Genomic DNA, 20654 nt, shown 5'->3' on the forward strand with positions numbered 1-20654 from the left:
CCTTCCCTCGAATCCAAACATGCTGCTTCTGGGAGAACATACAGTTAAATTTTTAATAAAGCTGCAAAGAAGTCTAATAATGGTCTACAGACTGCCGGTTTTCACCGATTCATTATGACGGCACTGAATTGTTAAAATATTAATATATGTTGCCAATTCAAATACTACTTGATCTACGTTGCATGGGCAACGTGAGGTGCTGCGGCAACCTTTGATCGGCTTCGCCGAGTTAAGTGTTGCGAGAGCAACACTTTGTTTTTGTTTCCTCTCTTCGATTAAACGCAGGAGTTGTTAATCTGTCAGGATCTGAAAATAAATACTAGGTACACCAACTCGTAATAGTTGCAAAGCCCTCATTGCAACTAGCAAAAGTTGCAAACCCTTCATTGCCGAAGATGAGTATGAGCTAACAGCCGACTGTTGCTTAATACTCCCTTATACGTCTCACAATTGGTATAGGCCTATTTTTGGTTTCAGCGTGTACCTTATTACTGAAGTTGTCAACCCCTTTAAGCTTTCAAACTGGTATATCTCATGAAAAAATTTTTCTTCAAAAAAATGTTTGACATATACCTTGATCAACTCATCAAGAGCTATCGACAGCCGTCGAAAACAAAAATCTATGTATCTTAGTTAAAAGTTGACTTGTGAGAATTCTGTGTCCAAGGGGCACGGGTTCAATCCCAGTTGTGACCAGTTATTTAGTCTGGGACGGGGGTCAGTGGCGTGACTCTGTAAGCTCAGCGAGAGTCGACCCAGCTCTAAATGGTTAACTGGAGAAATCTGGGGAAGGTAAACAGGAAGGGTGTGTGAAAGCACAGGATGGTTGGCCCCCAGCCCCACATTGCACTTCCTGGCTGAATGGCCATGAAACCGAGATCAGCACCGCCAATTTGGACCTTAAGGGTCTAGTGCCGTCTTACTTTACTTACTATATCTCATAAAAAAAATTTTCTACTAAAAAATAGATGACATATACTTTGATCAGCTCATCAAGAGCTATCGACTGGCGTCGAAAAAAAAATCTATCTGTCTTAGTTCAAAAGTTGACTTTTTGCGTAGGCCAAGCTTCTAACGTCATCAATTAGAAAGGAGCAAAGGATAAACTCTAATTTCTTAAGCAATGAGAAAGCTTTTAAAGTTTAAGAGGCGCATGTGATACCATTTCTCTACCGCAATCCCAACTGCGAAAAACCGAATAATAAACTCAGCTGAAATCACGAACAGAAATTGGGTAGAAACAATAGATGGCAGCACTTTCGTTCCCCACAATTTTGTTTCTGTGAATCTTTCTATTTATCACTCAAAGAAGATATATTGGATGTGGAGCCAGGTAACTGCCGCATACATTTAACACTTACATATTTGAGTCCATCTTCAATTTGAAACTGGTGCCTGCCTGCTTGCCTGCTAGAACGGAGCTTTCCACTCGAAAGCGGAAACATGGTTTGATGTAACGAAAGCTTGATTGCGTAACTTCAGATAGTTCTCTCTGACATAGGCTATAAACTCCAAGTCACTTCACACACTATAGGCTCTGGCTCAAGGACAAGCAAAAACCATCCTCTTTGGCCCCAGGCAAGAGTTCTACGATGCTTTCCAAAATGCAGTCATATTCATCCATGCGGCCTAATGTCCACATTTTCCGAAAAAACCATGGATTAGACCCTTACTATTTTCTAGGAATAAGCTAAAATCAGGTTGAAAAAAAAAAAAAAAAAAAAAATCAATTATCAAGGAAAGATTCCAGAGAGTATAAGAATATGTGTCTGAAAGAGGAAATATGCCCAAAAGGTAAAACGGAACCTTCTAAGCTTTCTGTCTCTATTGCCTTGCCCCAAAGAAAGTTGAAGTGACGTGCCAGCACTAACAATAATTTTCTTCAACTTGACGAAAGTCCAATGCAATAAAGTCCCATAAGAATTGGGAAAACATCATTTCCCTTCAGACTTGTAAGCTACTCCTCTCAGAACACGGTCTCCTTCGTCTTAGACATTGACCTTCACAGTAAACCACGCACCCTCTGTAGTTATCCCACATCAGAGCATCCAAATACTCATTGTAACTCATTACTCCCTAAATTCCATCGGAATACCATTATCACTTCACGAACAAAAGTCACCTCATTTTTAAGCTACAAGATCACATTTGTTTTGCTTAGCTGGTGTTTCCTGATAAAACCACACGAATCGGAAAGTCTCAACGTTGATAAAATGGGCGAGCTTGAGGGTTATATTCAAGTAACCGGAGTTGATGTTATTACAGTTACAAACGTACATAAAGAAAGTCCTGAACATCATATAATACAAGGTTACAAACAATTTATTAAACTAAGACATCAGAATCATCCGTTGGGTAAGAAAGGTGACGGCGTAGTGTGTTTCGTACGTGAGCAGTTGGTGTCGCGGCTTTTACAGATTTCCCATAATGATTTGGATTATGATTTGACCAAAAAAGCTTCCGAGATCTGTAACTAGTATTGTTATTGGAGTGTTTTATTGCTCACCCAGTTTGGTATCTTTCCAAAAAAAGGTCTTTGAAGAAAAGTTAGATTTGTGTTTTGATTTTATTACTTCTATGTACCCGAATGTTGGAATTTGCGTTACTGGTGAGAAGAACGATATGAGAATTGAAAGCTTCCTCAGAAGTCAAGGACTCAAGCAGATAATAAAGTTTCCGACTACTAAAAGTAATACTAAATTCGACGTAATTTGCACAAGTTTGTCAGAAAATTATAATTTCCCCCTCAAGACCTACCTCTCCTTGGTAGTAGCTACCACTACATGATAAAGTGGGCTCCACTACCTTCGTAAAGAGTAAAATATGTAGTTGATAAAGTTTCATACCGACTCTCTCGGACAGGGGAATATTAGAATTTGGAAATTGGATTACATCCGAGTCCTGGGATGAGGTTGCAATTTTAGAGGCCTCTGATGAAAAAGCTAAATTTCTGCTTGATAAATTAAGAAACAAATGTGAAGAATGCTTCCCTGAGAAAACTTCCAAGCGGTGCAATACAGATCGTCCTTACATAACTCAAGATCAATTCAACTAAGAAAAGCTGCAGCAGAGTATTACCAAAAAAAAATTATAACCTTTTTGAATGAAAGCCTAGCGTGTGGTACAAGGAAATAAAACAAATTTGTGGAAATTTCCTAGTGGCGTCGATCTTTGTTCAGATTCTAATGATAAAACAATTGCTAACCAGTTAAATGATCATTTGGCAAGAATAATCTAATCTTTCCCGCCTCTTGATTAAATATTAAAAAAATTAAATAAAATTTAATTAAATAAAAAAAACAAGTTTTTTTTTAATGAAAGTAAGGAGCGACATTAAAACTTAAAACGAACAGAAATTACTCCGTATATGAAAGGGGCTTTTCCTCCTCGACACCCCGCTCCTTACGCTAAAGTTTTTTATTGTTTTAAAAAGTAGAGTTGCGAGAAAGAATCAAACTTTAGCGCAAGGAGCGGGGTGTCGAGGAGGAAAAGCCCCTTTCATATACGGAGTAATTTCTGTTCGTTTTAAGTTTTAATGTCGCTCCTTACTTTCATTAAAAAAACTTGTTTTTTTTTATTTAATTTCTGAAAGTTTTTGAATTAATGTATGTCTGATTTTGGCTCTCCGTACATAAATTACTAAAATGAAATTTGCATATTAATTCTTTTTTTGGCTAAATGGCTTTCTCTTAGTTTTGATCAGACGATTTTGAGAAATAAGGGGTGGGGAAGGAGGTCTAGTTGCCCTCCAATTCTTCGGTTACTCAAAAAGGCAACTAGATCTTTTAATTTTTAACGAACGTTTTTATTAGTAAAAAAAAAACGTAACTTAAGAATTAACTTACGTAACAAACGTACATAACTTACGTTACGTTTTATCCCAATTCTTTAAGAATGACCCCTGAATCAGAAAGGCCGTAGAATAAATAGTTGAAATTATTTAAAAAAATTTTAGCATAAAGAGCGAAGTATTTATCTCCTCCTAAATATCTCGCTCTTTATGCTAAAGTATTTTTAGAACCCTTCATATGCGTAATAATCTCTGTTCGTTTTAAGTTTTAATGCTTCTCCTTACTTTCAATTGAAAAAACTTTTTCATGTTTATATTTTCATTGTTTTTTTTTATAGTAATGCTAGAAAGTCCTGCGCCCTTTTCATTGAATTTCTCTTCCCCCATGAAATACTCCTCCAAGGAAAGATCCTCCCATATAGCCCCCTCCCCTGAACCCCACACCCAAACCAAAAAAATCCCCCTGATAACGTCGGTACACTTCCCAGTAACCATTACTGTATGTAAACATTGGTCAAAGTTTGTAACTTGCAGCCCCTCCCCAAGGGACTGTGGGGGGTAAGTCATCCCCAAAGACATAGTTATTATGGTTTTCGACTATGCGGAACAAAATGGCTATCTCAAAATTTTGATCCGTTGACTTTGGGAAAAAAATGAGCGTGGGAGGGGACCTAGGTGCCCTCCAATTTTTTTTGGTCACTTAAAAAGGGCACTAGAACTTTTCATTTCCGTTAGAATGAGCCCTCTTGCAACACTCTAGGACCACTTGGTCGATACGATGACCCCTGGGAAAAAAAAAAACAAAAAACAAAAAAACAAATAAACACGCACCCGTGATTTGTCTTCTGGCAAAAAATACGAAATTCCACATTTTTGTAGATTGGACCTTGGAATTTTTTCTATAGGGTTCTCTGATACGCTGAATGCGATGGTGTAATGATGCTACGTTAAGATCCTATGACTTTTAGGGGGTGTTACCCCCTATTTTCCAAAATAAGGCAAATTTTCTCAGGCTCGTAACTTTTGATGACAAAGACTAAATTTGATGAAACTTACATATTTAAAATCAGCATAAAAATCCGATTCTTTTGATATATCTTTTAGTATCGAAATTCCGTTTTTTAGAGTTTCGTTTACTATTGAGCCGGGTCGCTCCTTACTACAGTTCGTTACCACGAACTGTTTGATAAAACGAACTAAGAGTATCATAAAATTCCACACGATGATGTACCTTTACCTACTATTTCTGAGGATCAATTTTTAGTAAAATAAAGAAACTGAAACAAACAAGCATAACTTCCTTAAATATTCCAATTGAACTTATAAAAGCATTCCCTGACAAATTGACTAGGCAACTAAAACAAATTTTTTATTATATTTCAACTTCTTCAGTTTACCCACAGATATGAAAAACGGAGTATGTTACTCAAATCCCTAAAAAAGATATTGAACTTGAAATGTCGATTGCGCGAGACCAATCACTTTGACCCCCTTGTTCAGCAGAATGTACGAAAGCTTTGTAGAAAATTGGCTAAAAGCTGAAGTTGAACCCCTCCTTTATCCTCACCAGTACGGTAATAGAGAGAATACATCAATATCCTCAACATCTACATCAACATCAACATCTAGTCAATCTTTATATTTTATTTTTAAGCATGTTGATGAGCCTGGTAAGTGGCTCAACTAATAACAATTGATTTTAAAATTGGTTTCGATCTGATTGATCATAACATTTTAATTTCTAAGCTTTTAATTGATTTTAGAGTAAACCCTGCTGTTGTGAAAATCATTCAGATTTAAAATATAAGAAGTCTTTCTCTGAACCTGAGCCAGTTTTTTTTAGGTGTACCTCATGGTATCATCCTGGGCCCTATTATTTTTCTAAATAGGATTAATGATAGTGCTAATGATTGCGAAGACCGTTGGAAATATGTTGATGACCTTTCCCTTGGAGAAATTTGTGAAGCAAATGAATGTAGCGAAGCTCAAGTTTTAATCGATAACGTGAAAACTAAAGTTTCCGTTTCAAATATGATAGCAAATCTTCTATTTTAACTCTTTCATTTTTAAATTCTTCTGAACCAAATTTCCTATCAACTATCTCTGATTCTTGAGCGTTTTTGCCAAGAGACACCAGTATGGCTTGGAAAACTCCAAGGACTAATTGCAACAAGGCAGATGAACAAAACATTCGTTTTGAGAAGCAGGAGTCATATACTCGAAAATCACTTCATGGCACTAAGGTTTTCATAATTTACAATCTTAAGGACAATTCGTTCTACTGATCCGTTGTTTCGCATTTGATTTTGCTTTTGAAATGCTTGGAAGTTTCTGAGTTTTTTTTCAAACAGTTCATGGTAACAGACTGTAAGTAAGGAGCAACCCGCCCCAATAGTAACCGAAACTATAGAAAAACTGAATTTTGATACAAACAATTATATCAAAGGAATTGGATTTCAAATATATAAGTATCATTACGTTTTGTCTTACCTATCAAAGGTTACGAGCCTGAGAAAATTTGCCTGATTTTCCGAAAAATGGGTAAACACCATGTAAAAGTCATAAAAGAAAATCACACTATCAGATTCAGCGCATGAGAGCCCTACTGTAAATGTTTCAAGCTTACATCTGCAAAAATGTGGAATTCTGTATTTTTTGCCCAGTAACTATGTCTTTGGAGATAAGAGATAATATAAACCCATCCCTCCCCAAAGCCCCTGGCGATATATCTACCGTCATAAAATTTGCCTATTGTTTACGTATAGTATTTGTTATTTGCACAGTATTTGTTACGTATAAGTATGCCTGCATTTTTCAGGTGGAGAGGAGAGGACGAATTTTTTGCTAGGGGGCTTTGCACAGGGAGAATTTACCAAGGAAATAGTAGTTTGCAGGGGGTGACCTTTTCAAGGGAAATTTATACTGGGGGAATTCGCCAGAATTCTTATACGAAATTTCTTTATATCCCTTTATTTCTCTGTACCGACTCAATTTTACGTAAAATTTTCAACAGGGTTGGATTGTCCAGAGGATATTTCCATTGTTAGGTGGAGTTTTCTGCCAGATTTCCTGGCGTTCTTTAAAAAACGATCAAAAATGAACAACAAGAAACAAGTTTTTTCAGCTCAAAGCAAGGAGCAACATTAAAACTTGAAACGAATAGAATTTATTATATATGAAGGGCGTTCTCCCTCCTCAACTATTTGCTCTTTACGCTAAAGTTTAAAATTTGTCCCAATTCTTCAAAAATGACTCCTGAAATACAAGGGTCCATTAATTAGAACCATAAGTAACTTCTTTAAAAGTGCCGAAAAACTTTAGCACGAAGAGCAAGGTGTTGAAGAGGAGGAAACACCTCATACACGAAATAATTTTGTTCATTTTAAGTTTCAATGTTGCTCCTTACTTCAAGCTGTAAAAACTTGCCTTTTTTTAATTTAATTTCCGAAAATAGGTTGTATCCTCTTTCTCACTTTAGAAATAGTCAGAAAATCAGGATTTTTGCATTAAAGTTATGTTTATCGTATCTTTTACGCCAATGAAACATTCTTTTTGCAAACAAGTGCTTTTTGAATAAAGGCAAAAAAAGGGCAAAAAACATATTTTTGTCTTTTGACTCTTCTTTAAAATATAGCTTGTATAGCAACGCCTTTGGAATTACAACGACCGAGTAGTACATAAGTAAAACGCAAATGCAAGTATATAAACTTAAAAGATACTTCAAGTATAAGTTATAGGATTACTTTTGTAACATTGAGCGTTACGGATTATATTTTAATGCTAGTTGTTAGTACTGTTTAGAACATGGCGTTCTCCTCCAAATCAACCTAATTTATCGTTCTTATTCAAGCTCATCCATTCAAGTGATGTTTATTCCACCTGGAGTTTATCTGCTATTAAAATCTCAGCATTATACCTTCGCAAACGTATGTTTCGCATGTACTGCTTATTATTTTTATTTTATTATTATTAATTTTTTTTTCAAATAAAGTTATTCCCACCACCAGCACTACTATAAAAAAAACAAGACAATCAAACAGTTTTTGGTAACAAACTGTAAGTAAGGAGCGATAAGGCTCACTAGTAGCCAAAACTCTAAGAAACAGTCTCGATAACAACAGATACATCAAAAGAATCGAATTTGGATGTTAATTCAAAATATACAAAATTCATTAAGTTTAATGTTACCAATCAAAAGCTACGAGTCCGAGTAAATTTGCCCAATCAAACAGTTCGTGGTAACGAAGTGTAGTAATCAAACAGTTCGTGGTAACGAACTGTAGTAAGGAGCGAACTGGCTCAATAATAACCAAAACTCTAAAAAACAGAATTTATAACAATAGTTACATCAAAAGAATCGCATTTTAATGCTAATTTTAAATATATAAGTTCATTAAGTTTAGACATACCCATCAAAAGTTACGAGCCTGAGTAAATTTGCCTTATTTTAGAAAATAGGAGAAAACACCCCCTAAAAGTCATAGAATCTTAACGAAAATCACACCCTCAGATTCACACCCTATTGTAGAGTTTCAAACTCCTATCTACAAAAACGTGGAATTTCGTATTTTTTGCCAGGTCACGGATGTGTGTTTATTTGTTTGTTGTTTTTTTCCAGGGGAGATCGTATCGACTCAGTGGTCCTAGAATCTTGCGAGAGGGCTCATTCTAACGGAAATGAAAAGTTCTAGTGCCCTTTTTCAGTGACCAAAAAAATTGGAGGGCACCTAGGCCCCTCCCACGCTAATTATTTTCCCAAAGTCACCGGATCAAAATTCTGAGATAGCCATTTTATTCAGCGTAGTCAAAAAAACTTATAACTATGTCTTTGGGGACGATTTACTCCCCCACAGTCCCCATGGGAGGGGCTACAAATTACAAAATTTGACCAGTGCTTACACATAGTAATGGTTATTTAGAAGTGTACAGACGTTTTCAGGGGGAGTTTTTGGTTTGGGGGGGGGGGGGGTTAAAAGAGGGGGATATGTTAGGGGAACTTTCCTTGGAGGAATTTATCATGGGGGAAGAAAATTTCCATAAAGGGAGCGCAGAATTTTTTAGCATTATTAAACAAAAAAACAATGAAAAAATAAATATGAAAAAGTTGTTTCAACTGAAAGTAAGGAGCAGAATTAAAACCACTTAAAACGAACAGAAATTATTACGCATATGATGGGCCACCTCCTCCTAATACCTTGCTCTTTACGCTAAAGTATTTTTTAATAATTTCAAATATTTATTCTACGGCTTTTGTGATTCAGGGGTCATTCTTAAGAAATTGGGACAAAATTTAGGCTTTAGTGTAAAGAGCGATGTACTGACGAGGGGATGAACACCCTCATATACGTAATAAAAACATGAGAATACAGAAGTTTTTTACGTAAGCTAATTTATAAGTTACGCATACCTTTAACTAATAAAAACATTCGTAAAAAATTATAAGTTCTAGTTGCCTTTCTAAGTAACCAAAAAACCGGAGGGCAACTAGGCCTCCTCCCCCGTTCCTTTTTTTCTCAAAATCGTTCGATCAAGACTATGAGAAGGCCATTTAGCCAAAAAAAAATAAATATGCAAATTTCGTTTTATTTATTAATGTGTCAAAATCAAAACATGCATTGATTCAAAAACGTTCAGAAATTAAATAAAAAAACAAGTTTTTTTTTAATGGAAAGTAAGGAGCGACATTAAAACTTAAAACGAACAGAAATTACTTCGTATGCGCAAGTGGCTGCTTCCTCATCAACGCCCCGCTCTTTACGCTAAAGTTTTTTACTGTTTTAAAAAGTAGAGTTAAGAGAAAGAGTCAAACTTTAACGTAAAGAGCGGGGCATTGATGAGAAAGCAGCCCCTTTCACATACGAAGTAATTTCTGTTCGTTTTAAGTTTTAATTTCTCTCCTTACTTTCCATTAAAAAACTTGTTTTTTTTTAAATTTAATTTTCGGAAAAAGGGGAAAACACCCATGCAAGATCAAGTTATCTCAATTAAAGTTACACAATCAAATTCAGAATACCTTAGAACCCTACTGTAGAAATTTCAAGCTCCTACATACAAAAATGTAGAATTTTGCATTTTTTGCCACAGGAAAAATCAATGATAAATGTTTATTTTTCTTTTTCAGGGGCAATTATATCGATTCAGTGTTCCAAGAGGATCGAGAGAGGGCTCATTTTATCGGAAATGAAAAGTTCTAGTGCCCTTTTTAAGTGAGCAAAAATATTTGAGGGACGCTACCCCCCTTCCATGCCTTTTTTGAAGTCACTCGATCAAAATTTTTAGATAGCCATTTTATTCAGCATTGTCAAAGGATCTAGTGACTATGTCTTTGAGGATGACTTGACCCCCCCCGCTGTCCCCGGGGAAGTGCTGCAAGCTAGGAATTTTGCACACTGTTTACATATAGTATTGGTTATGGTGAAGTATACAAATATTTTTAGGAGGGTCTGGTGGGAGATTACGTGGGGGGATATTTTCATGGAGGAATTTTTCGTTGGGGAAGAAAATGTTCCATGGAGAAGGAGCCAGATTTCCCGGCATTATTTAAAACGATCAGAAACTAAATAAAAAAAAAATAATTGAGAGTAAGGAGCAACATTACAACTTAAAACGAACAGAAATTATTACGTATATGATGGGTTAAGTTTTTATGTAAAACTTTTAAAAAGGCTTATTATTCGAGTAGTTATTCTTAAATAATTGTAACAAGAAGTAAAACTTCAGCGTGAAGAGGGAAGCATTCAGAAGGGGGCAGTTCTCTCATATAGGCCAACGCAGCAATTCCTGTTCATTTTAATTTTAAATGTTGCTCCTTACTTTTAGCTGAAAAAACTTGTTTCATACTAATTTCTTTCAAGCTATAAAGCTTTTTCTGTAGTGATTTCGCTTACGATTTTACTTTCATTAAAATATCATCTTGAAAAGAACATGGATTCGATTCCTAGTTAAATAGAAGTTTACCGAAATAGACTTTTGGGAACATGTCAAGGTTACTTAAGAAAACATCTTTTCGTTTAGAATAAATCATTTATCCCAAATCCTTTGGAAACCCGTTCCATGGTAAAAAAAAATTTAAATAAATAACAGACTTAAGGCCCGATCTCCTTTAAACTGTTCAATGAAAACGGATCTTTTAGATAGTATTTCCTCCCGGCGGTCCTGATTTAATACCGGATGATATCAAGTGACTTACCAGAGTTTTTCCAGTCCAATCAAAATCTCCGTCGTCAACGTAGCCTTTCTTTTCAAATAGATTTCTAAAAAGTTTCCTCAGGTAGTCATAATCTGGCGCTTCAAAAAAATCCAGTCGTCGAACATATCGTAAATATAACGCCATCTCTTCTATAAGGAAACAATTTATTATAAATCCTTGCCATTATAGCAATAACAGACTAGTTTACCGAGTAAAATTCTCGTCAACATTTGAGGTAAAGCTTATAAAGAACAAGAGCTAAGAGCTCATATGGCACCTGTGACGAGGCTGGAAGAGCCAAGAGCTCAGGCAAAATTCTAAGAATCAATAGATTTATTTAAAAGGAAAATCAGAGGCTTAATGCCAGTCGGGATTTGAAATAAGAGCTCTGAGTCAAGAGGTCCTTCTAAATACCAAAATTCATATTAATCCGATCACCCACTCGAAAGTTATAAATACCTAATTTTTTCTAATTTTTCCTCTCCTTTCAGCCCCCTAGATGATCGAATCGGGGAAAACGACTTTATCAAGTCAATTTGTGCAGCTCCCTGACACGCTTGCCAATTTTCATCGTCCTAGCACGTCCAGAAGCGCCAAACTCGCCAAAGCACTGAACCCCACCCCCGAACTCCCCCAAAGAGAACGGGTCCAGTACGGTTACCTTAATCACGTATCTACGACATTTGATTATTCTACCCACCAAGTTACATCCCGATTTCTCCGCTGTGAGCGTTTTCCAAGATTTTCGGTTTCCCCTCCAAACCCCCCAGTGTCAACAGATCTGGTCGGGATTAAAGTAAGAGCTCTGAGACATGAGTTCCTTTTAAATATCAAATTTCATTAAGATCCGGTCACCTGTTCTTCAGTTAAAAATACCTCAATTTTTCTAATTTTTTTGGTTTGGAACGAGGGTCAGTGGAGTGACTCTAGTTAGAGTCAGCTTAAGCAGAGTCAACCCCACTCGAAACGGATATCTTGGAATAATGTTATTATTCCAGAGAAATCTGGAATAATAACAGGAAATCTGTGTGAGAGCACTGTATGGTTGGCCCCCAACATCCCTTTGCACTTTCAGCTGAAAGGGCCAAGAAACGAAGTTTTTAGATAGGAGCTTGAAACCTTCAAATTAAGATTCTTTAGTATGTCGAATCTAATGGTGTTATTTTCGTTACGATAACTTGCCTTGTCGGAGCTATCTCACCATTTTTTTCAAAAATCAGGTGAATATCCTCAGCCTCGTGGCGTTTGATGCGAACCATTAAACTTAAAGGAACCTTAGGCATTTGGAATCGGCATAACAAAACAATTCTTATCATACATTAAATGCTATCAAATTATTTTATTTAGAGTTTTGGTTACTACAGTAACTTGAACTTTGTATTTGAGGAAAGGGGCCGAAAAATTATTTCTCAGGTCCTCAAAAAAGAGTATACGCTAAGGTTTTTTTTTTCGTTTTATATGCATTTGCAAATTGTTATTTTTGTTCCAAATGCGAACTTTTACCTCTAGATTTAAACTTATTTTCCGATCATGATAGATTCTAACGAAAGAAGCGTCCAAGAATATTCAAATGATTTATTTCAATTAGTTAGATAAAACCATGTTAAATGACATTCTCCTAAATGGCATCCACCCAAACAAGATGATTTTATCAATTCAACCTTGCTTGGTTCTGGACTCTCGTTTTTGAAGCTTTAGGTCAACAACTACTCCTTTTTAATTCATTTTACAGTAATATTAGACTGAATTACAAAATTTTAACAATCTCGTTGAGTTTCAAATTAGCCATGTGGTTTTAATACCACGGATCAATTATTCTTATTTTTCGCCAACTGAAACCATAGAAAATCTTCGTGTATTTCTTGCAAGAGACGGGACTTGACGATTACTTACTTTATTTGTACTAACGAAAAGTCGGAAAATAAATATGAATTTGTGGTATGGGTCTATTTAATTCCAAGAACTAGAGGGTCTTTATAATATATTTACGCAATTAGATTAAATGTAGAAAAAACACGAGTAAAATGAGCAACAAAATCAATGATTTTGTTAGTCGAAACGGTAGCAGGCAAACACCTGCTGCTATTAATTAAATTGGACCAAGACTTCCGATCTAAGAAGCTATCCAAGCATTCAGGCGGGCTTGACGCAAAGAAGATCTAAACTGACGTTTCAAATCTTGCTTAATTTTAGACACTTCGCCAGGCTTGGGTCGATCACAAGCAATCGTAAGGCAAAGCAAAAACTTCGCGCGTTGTTTGGCTTTTTTCACATCAGGGCACATATTCCAACACGGTTTTCTGGCACCAAATCTAACACGTTCAACAGGAACTAAAGATGAAGCAGGTGACTTCAAACAATGCACGAGCTGGTAATAGTCAAACAGTTCGTGGTAACGAACTGTAGTAAGGAGCGACCCGGCTCAATATTAAACGAAACTCTAAAAAACGGAATTTTGATGCTAAAAGATACATCAAAAGAATCGTATTTTCATGCTGATTTTAAATATATTAAACAAAAAAAAAACAAGTTTTTCAAATGAAAGTAAGGAGCGACGTTAAAAATTAAAACGAACAGAAATTACTCCGTATATGAAAGGGGCTTTTCCTCCTCAATGCCCCGCTCTTTACGCTAAAGTTTGACTCTTCTCTTATCTCTACTTTTTAAAACAGTAAAAAACTTTAGCGTAAAGAGAGGGGCGTTGAGGAGGAAAAGCCCCTTTCATATACGGAAAGGGGCTTTTAAGTTTTAATGTCGCTCCTTACTTTCATTTAAAAATCTTGTTTTTTTGTTTAATTTCTGGACGTTTTTGAATTAATGTATGTTTTGATCTTGGCTCTACGCACATAAATAACTAAAAGGAATTTACATATTAATTTTTTTGCCTAAATGGCTTTTTCATAGTTTTAATCGGAATATTTTGAGAAAAAAGGAGCGAGGGAGGAGGCCTAGTTGCCCTCCAATTTTTTGATTACTTAAAAAGGCATTAACTTTAAATTTTTACGAACGTTTTCATAAGTAAAAAATATACGTAACTTACGAATTAACTTACGTAGCGAACTTCTGTATTCATGTTTTTATTGCGTATATGAGGGGCTCGCCCCTCGTCGATACCTCGCTCTTTACATTAAAGCTTAAACTTTGTCCCAATTCCTTAAGAATGGCCCCTGAATCACAAAGGCCGTAGAATAAGTAGTTGTAATTACTAAAAATACTTTAGTGTAAAGAGCGAGGTATTACGAGGAGGTAAACCCCTCACATGCGTTATAATGTCTGTTCGTTTTCAATTTTAATGCTGCTCGTCACTTTCAGTAAAAAAAAACTTTTCATATTTATTTTTTCATTGTTTTTTAAATAATGCTAGAAAATCCTGCGCCCCCTCCATTGAAAGTCTCTTCCTCCATGGAAAGATCCTCCCACATAACCCCTCCCCTCATCCCCCCCCCCAACCAAACCCCCCCCCCCCCTGAAAACGTCCCTACACTTCCCAGTAACCATTACTATATGTAAACACAGGTCAAGGTTTGTTACTTGCAGCCCCTCCCAAGGGGACTGTGGGGGAGTAAGTCGTCCCATTCAACGTACATTCACCACTCTTTTATTATTCTAATAAAAGAGCGGTGAATGTACTATACAGAAGACATAGTTATTAGGTTTTTCGACTATGGTGAATAAAATGGCTATCTCAAAATTTTGATCCGGTGACTTTGGGGAATAAATGAGCATGGGAGGGGGCCTAGGTGCCCTCCAATTTTATCGGTCACTTAAAATGGGCACTAGAACTTTTAATTTCCGTTAGAATGAGCCCTTTCGCGACATTCTAGGACCACTGAGTCGATACGATCACCCCTGAAAAAAAATAATAAATAAATAAACACGCATCCGTGATTTGTCTTCTGGCAAAAAATGCGAAATTCCACATTTTTGTAGATAGGGGCTTGAAACTCCTACAATAGGGTTTTTTGATACGCTGAACCTAATGGCGTGATTTTCGTTAAGATCATATGACTTTTAGGGGGTGTTTCCCTCTATTTTCTAAAATAAGGCAAATTTTCTCAGGCTCGTAACTTTTGATGGGTATAACTGATCTTGATGAAATTTATATATTTAAAATCAGCATTAAAGTGCGATTCTTTTGATGCAACTATTGGTATCAAAATTCCATTTTTTAGAGTTTCGGTTACTATTGAGCCGGGTCGCTCCTTACTACAGTTCGTTACCACGAACTGTTTGATAAGTTTCATCAAATTTATTCTTTGTCATCAAAAGTAACGAGCCTGAGCAAACTTGTCTTATTTTGGAAAATAGGAGGAAAGACCCCCTAAAAGACATAGAATCTTAACGCACCTTAAATCACACCATTGCATTCAAAAATCAGAGAACCCTATAGAAAATATTTCAAGCTCCTATCTACAAAAATGTGGAATTTTGTGTTTTTTGCCAGAAGACAGTTCGCGGGTGCGTGTTTATTTGTTTTTTTTCCCCAGGGGTCATCGTATCGACCAAGTGGTCCTAGAATGTCGCAAGAGGGCTCATTCTAACGGAATTGAAAAGTTCTAGTGCCCTTTCTAAGTGAACAAAAAATTGGAGGGCACCTAGGCCCCCTCCCACGCTAATTTTATCCCAAAGTCAACGGATCAAAATTTTGAGATAGCCATTTTGTTCCACATAGTCGAAAACCATAATAACTATGTCTTTGGGGATGACTCACTCCCCCCACAGTCCCCGGGGGGAGGGGCTGCAAGTTACAAAACTTTGGCCAGTGTTTACATTCAGTAATGGTTATTGGGAAGTGTACAGACGTTTTCAGGGGGATTTTTTTGGTTGGGGGGGGGGTTGAGAGGAGGGGGGGCTATGTGGGAGGATTTTTCCTTGGAGGAATATGTCATGGGAGAAAAGAAATTCAATGAAAAGGGCGCAGGATTTTCTAGCATTACTATAAAAAAAAAAAAAAACAATGAACAACGAAAAACATGAATAAGTTTTTTCAATTGAAAGTAAGGAGTAACATTAAAACTTAAAACGAACAGAGATTATTACGCATATGAGGGGTTCTTCTCCTCCTAATATACCTCGCTCTTTATGCTAAAGTATTTTCAGTAATTTCAACTATTTATTCTACGGCCTTCCTGATTCAGGAGTCATTCTTAAAGAATTGGGACAAAACTTAAGATGTAGTGTAAAGAGCGAGGTATTAACGAGGATACAAACCCCCTCATACATATTAAAAATATAGAAGTTTTTTATGTAAGTCAATACTTAAGTTACGCATATTTTCTACTAATAAAAACGTTCGTTAAAAATTAAAAGTTCTAGTTGCCTTTTTAAGTAGCCGATAAATTGGAGGGCAACTAGGCCTCCTTCCCGACCCCTTTTTTCTCAAAATCGTCTGATCAAAACAAAGAGAAAGCCATAAAAAGAATTAATATGCAAATTTCATTTTAATAATTTATGTGCGGAGAGCCAAAATCAAACATGCATTAATTCAAAAACGTTCAGAAATTAAATAAATAAAACTGTTTTAATAAAGTAGAATTTAGAGAAAGAGTCAAACTTTAGCGGAAAGAGCGGGGCGTTGAGAAGGGAACAGCCCCTTTCATACACGAAGTAATTTTCTGTTCGTTTTAAGTTTTAATGTCGCTCCTTACTTTCAGTTAAAAAAACTAGTTTTTTTTTATTTAATAACAATTTAAATAAATCTTAGCTGTTGGTAACCTTACTGATGTATGTAAAAGGTGAAAAGGCACACGTAGAAAAGATATAAATATATAATTTATATATAAATAACAAAGGCATATATATACTACTACTACTACTACTACTAATAACTCACTGCAGCACTAAGCCGCCTGAGGCCAACACAGCTACGCACGCTCCTCCTCCAACCTAATCTATTTAAAGCCTCCCTCTTTACACCCTCCCAGGAAGTTTCCATTTCCTTTAAATCTTTATTTATGACATCCTCCCAACCCAGACAAGGACGACCTGCTTTCGGTGTAGCCCCAGACGGTTGGCCAAAAAGGACAATCTTCGGTAATCTGACATCCTTCATCCGTAGAACGTGGCCTAGCCATCTCAACCTTTCTTTCATTATAGCCCCAGAAAGCGGGATTAAACCATACTTTTCATACAACCTACTGTTTGAAATACGGTCAGTCAGCGGGTACCCAGAACAATCCGTTGGCAATTTCTCTGGAAATCATCTAGTAAATTTTCATCTGCTTTTTGGAGTGCCCATGCTTCAGAGCCATATTTGACCACTGTCATCACTGTAGCTTCCTATATTCTAATCTTGGTTTGTAGACTTATCTTTCTATTCTTCCAAACTTTTTTTAACTGTGAAAAAACACCCTGGGCCTTAGCTATTCTACTTTTAACATCTTCACTGCTCCCACCATCTTTACTAATAATACTACAAGGTAACTGAAGCTCCCAACCTGATCAACCTTTTCGTTATCTAATGTCACCTGTTCATCTTCACTTATTCCTAGCCTTAGTGACTTAGTCTTCTTAACATTAATTTTCAAGCCTATTTTAGCACCCTGAACTCGTAAAACCTCTAAAAATTCATTCATTTTGCTCACACTTTCATCTAATATGCTTAAATCATCAGCATAATCTAAGTCCAGGAGCGTTCTTCCTCCCCATTTGATTCCATGGTCTCCAATTGCCTTTCCTGTACTCCTTAAGACGAAGTTCATCAAAATGATCCATATAAAGGGGGATAGAACACAACCCTGCTTAACTCCTGATTTAATACAAAACCAGTTGCTAACCTCATTTCCTACCTTAACGGCAGCAGTATTATTCTCGTACATAGCGTAAATCACTTAATGTATTTTTCAGGTATACCATATAACGACAAGACCTTTGTTAACGCTGTTCTATCAACAGAATCGAAAGCTTGCTCATAATTGATAAAACTGAGGACCAAAGGTGTTTGACAACGAAGGGACTTCTCAATTATTAACCTAAAAGTGAAAACATGGTCTACACATCATCTACCTTTTCTAAAACCGCATTGTTCTTCCCTTAAAACTTTGTCTACAGCATGTCTCAGTCTAAAAAGTATCATATTACTCAGTAATTTGCTACCTACAGAGACCAGACTAATGCCTCGATAATTACGACACTCACTCTTGTCACCTTTCTTATACAGTGGTTTAATTAAGGTTTTCCTAAAATCATTGGGTACTTCCCCTTTTTCAAAAATCATGTTCATAATCTTCAGTAGCTTATTCCTAACCTCAGACCCACCATATTTAAGAAACTCTCTCTCTCTCTCTCTCTCTCTCTCTCTCTATATATATATATATATATATATATAATATATATATATATATATATATATATATATATATATATATATTTATATTACATAAATATAAATAATGTATTTACCAAACTCGCCAAAGCACTGAACCAACTCCCAACTCCCCCAAAGAGAGCAAATCCAGTACGGTTACGCCAATCACGTATCAAGGATATTTGCTTATTCTATCCACCAAGCTTCATCCCGATTCCTCCACTCCAAGTGTTTTCCAAGATTTCCCCCTTCAACTCCCCCCAATGTCACAAGATCTGGTCGAGATTTGAAATAAGAGCTCTGAGACATGAATTCCTTCTAAATATCAAATTTCATTAAGATCCGATCACCTATTCATAAGATAAAAATACCCCAATTTTCACGTTTTCCAAGAATTCCTGTTTCCCCCTCTAACTACCCCCAATTTTGCAGGATCTGGTCGGAATTTAAAATTAGAGCTTTAAAGCACAGGATCCTTTTAAATATCAAATTTCATTAAGATCTGGTCACTCTTTCGTAAGTTACAAATACCTCATTTTTCCAAATTACCCCCCCCCCCCAACTCCACCAAAGAGAGCAGATCCGGTCCGGTTACGTCAGTCACGTATCTTAGACAGGTTTTTATTCTTCCCATCCAGTTTCATCCTGATCTCACCGCTTTAAGTATTTTCTAAGATTTCCGGCCCCCCCCCAACTGCCCCCCCCCCAATGACGCTGGATCCGGTTGAGATTTAAAATAAGATATCTAAGTTACGAGGTCCTTCTAAATATGAAGTTTCATGAAGATCCGATCACCCCTTCGTAAGTTAAAAATACTTCATTTTTTCTAATTTTTCAGAATTACCCCCCCCCCCCCAAATACAATGGATCCATTCCAATTATATAAATCACGTATCTAAGACTTATGATTATTTTTCCCACCAAGTTTCTTCCCAATCCCTCCAATCTAAGCGTTTTCCATGATTTTAGGTTCCCCCCCCCAAACTCCCCCCAATGTCACCAGATCCAGTCGGGATTTAAAATAAGAGCTTTGAGACACGATATCCTTCTAAATATCAAATTTCATTGAGATCCGATCACCTGTTCGTAAGTTAAAAATACCTCATTTTTTCTAATTTATCAGAATTAACCCCCCCTCCCCCAACTACCCCAAAGAGAGCGGATCCGTTCCAGTTATGTCAATCATGTATCTAGGACTTGTGCTTATTTTTCCCACCAAGTTTCGTCCCGATCCCTCCACTCTAAGTGTTTTCCAAGATTTTAGGTTTCACCCTCCCAACTCCCCCCCCCCCCCAATGTCACCAGATCCGATCAGGATTTAAAATAACAGCTCTGAGAAACGATATCCTTCCAAACATGAAACTTCATTAAGATCTGATCAACCGTTCGTAAGTTAAAAATACGTCATTTTTTCTAATTTTTCAGAATTACCCCCCCCCCCCAAATACAACGGATCCATTCCAATTATATAAATCACGTATCTAAGACTTATGATTATTTTTCCCACCAAGTTTCTTCCCAATCCCTCCAATCTAAGCGTTTTCCATGATTTTAGGTTCCCCCCCCCAAACTCCCCCCAATGTCACCAGATCCAGTCGGGATTAAAAATAAGAGCTTTGAGACACGATATCCTTCTAAATATCAAATTTCATTGAGATCCGATCACCTGTTCGTAAGTTAAAAAATACCTCATTTTTTCTAATTTATCAGAATTAACCCCCCCCCCCCCCCCAACTACCCCAAAGAGAGCGGATCCGTTCCAGTTATGTCAATCATGTATCTAGGACTTGTGCTTGTTTTTCCCACCAAGTTTCGTCCCGATCCCTCCACACTAAGTGTTTTCCAAGATTTTAGGTTTCACCCTCCCAACTCCCCCCTCCCCCCAATGTCACCAGATCCGATCAGGATTTAAAATAACAGCTCTGAGAAACGATATCCTTCCAAACATGAAAACTTCATTAAGATCTGATCAACCGTTCGTAAGTTGAAAATACTTCATTTTTCTATCTTTCCGAAATAACGAGCCCGCCACTCCCCCCCCCCCCCCCCAGATGGTCAAATCGGGAAAACGACTATTTCTAATTTAATCTGGTCCGGTCCCTGATACACCTGCCAAATTTCATCGTCCTAGCTTACCTGGAAGTGCCTAAAGTAGCAAAACCAGGACCGACAGACCGACAGAATTTGCGATTGCCAGATGTCACTTGGTTAATACCAAGTGCTATAAAAAAAAAAAAAATTCAATTAACTGAGGCGTAAAACCATTATAAAAGGACATCAGAAATGTTATTTAAAGATATCAGCTGGAAATAACGATTTTTCATTCAAATTGTTCATTAAATCTAGACCCTCAAATATTAGTTAAGAAA

At 36.7% G+C, this 20654-nt stretch overlaps 2 protein-coding genes across 2 annotated transcripts in view; one reads left to right on the top strand and one right to left on the bottom strand.

Moving 5' to 3' along the window:
- LOC136031259 (short-chain dehydrogenase/reductase family 42E member 1-like) overlaps positions 1 to 20654 on the top strand; it is a 443764-nt gene that overhangs the window by 103596 nt on the left and 319514 nt on the right. The window lies entirely within an intron of this gene.
- The window catches only part of LOC136031251 (casein kinase I-like), a gene marked incomplete in the record, with an annotated part of 117357 nt that overhangs the window by 38082 nt on the left and 58621 nt on the right, over positions 1 to 20654 (bottom strand). Inside the window, 1 exon segment of the mRNA XM_065710665.1 lies at positions 10980 to 11128. Within this exon segment, the coding sequence (XP_065566737.1) occupies positions 10980 to 11128 (149 nt within the window).

Source organism: Artemia franciscana, chromosome 9 (assembly GCF_032884065.1).
Source record: "Artemia franciscana chromosome 9, ASM3288406v1, whole genome shotgun sequence".
Lineage (NCBI taxonomy): Eukaryota > Metazoa > Arthropoda > Branchiopoda > Anostraca > Artemiidae > Artemia > Artemia franciscana.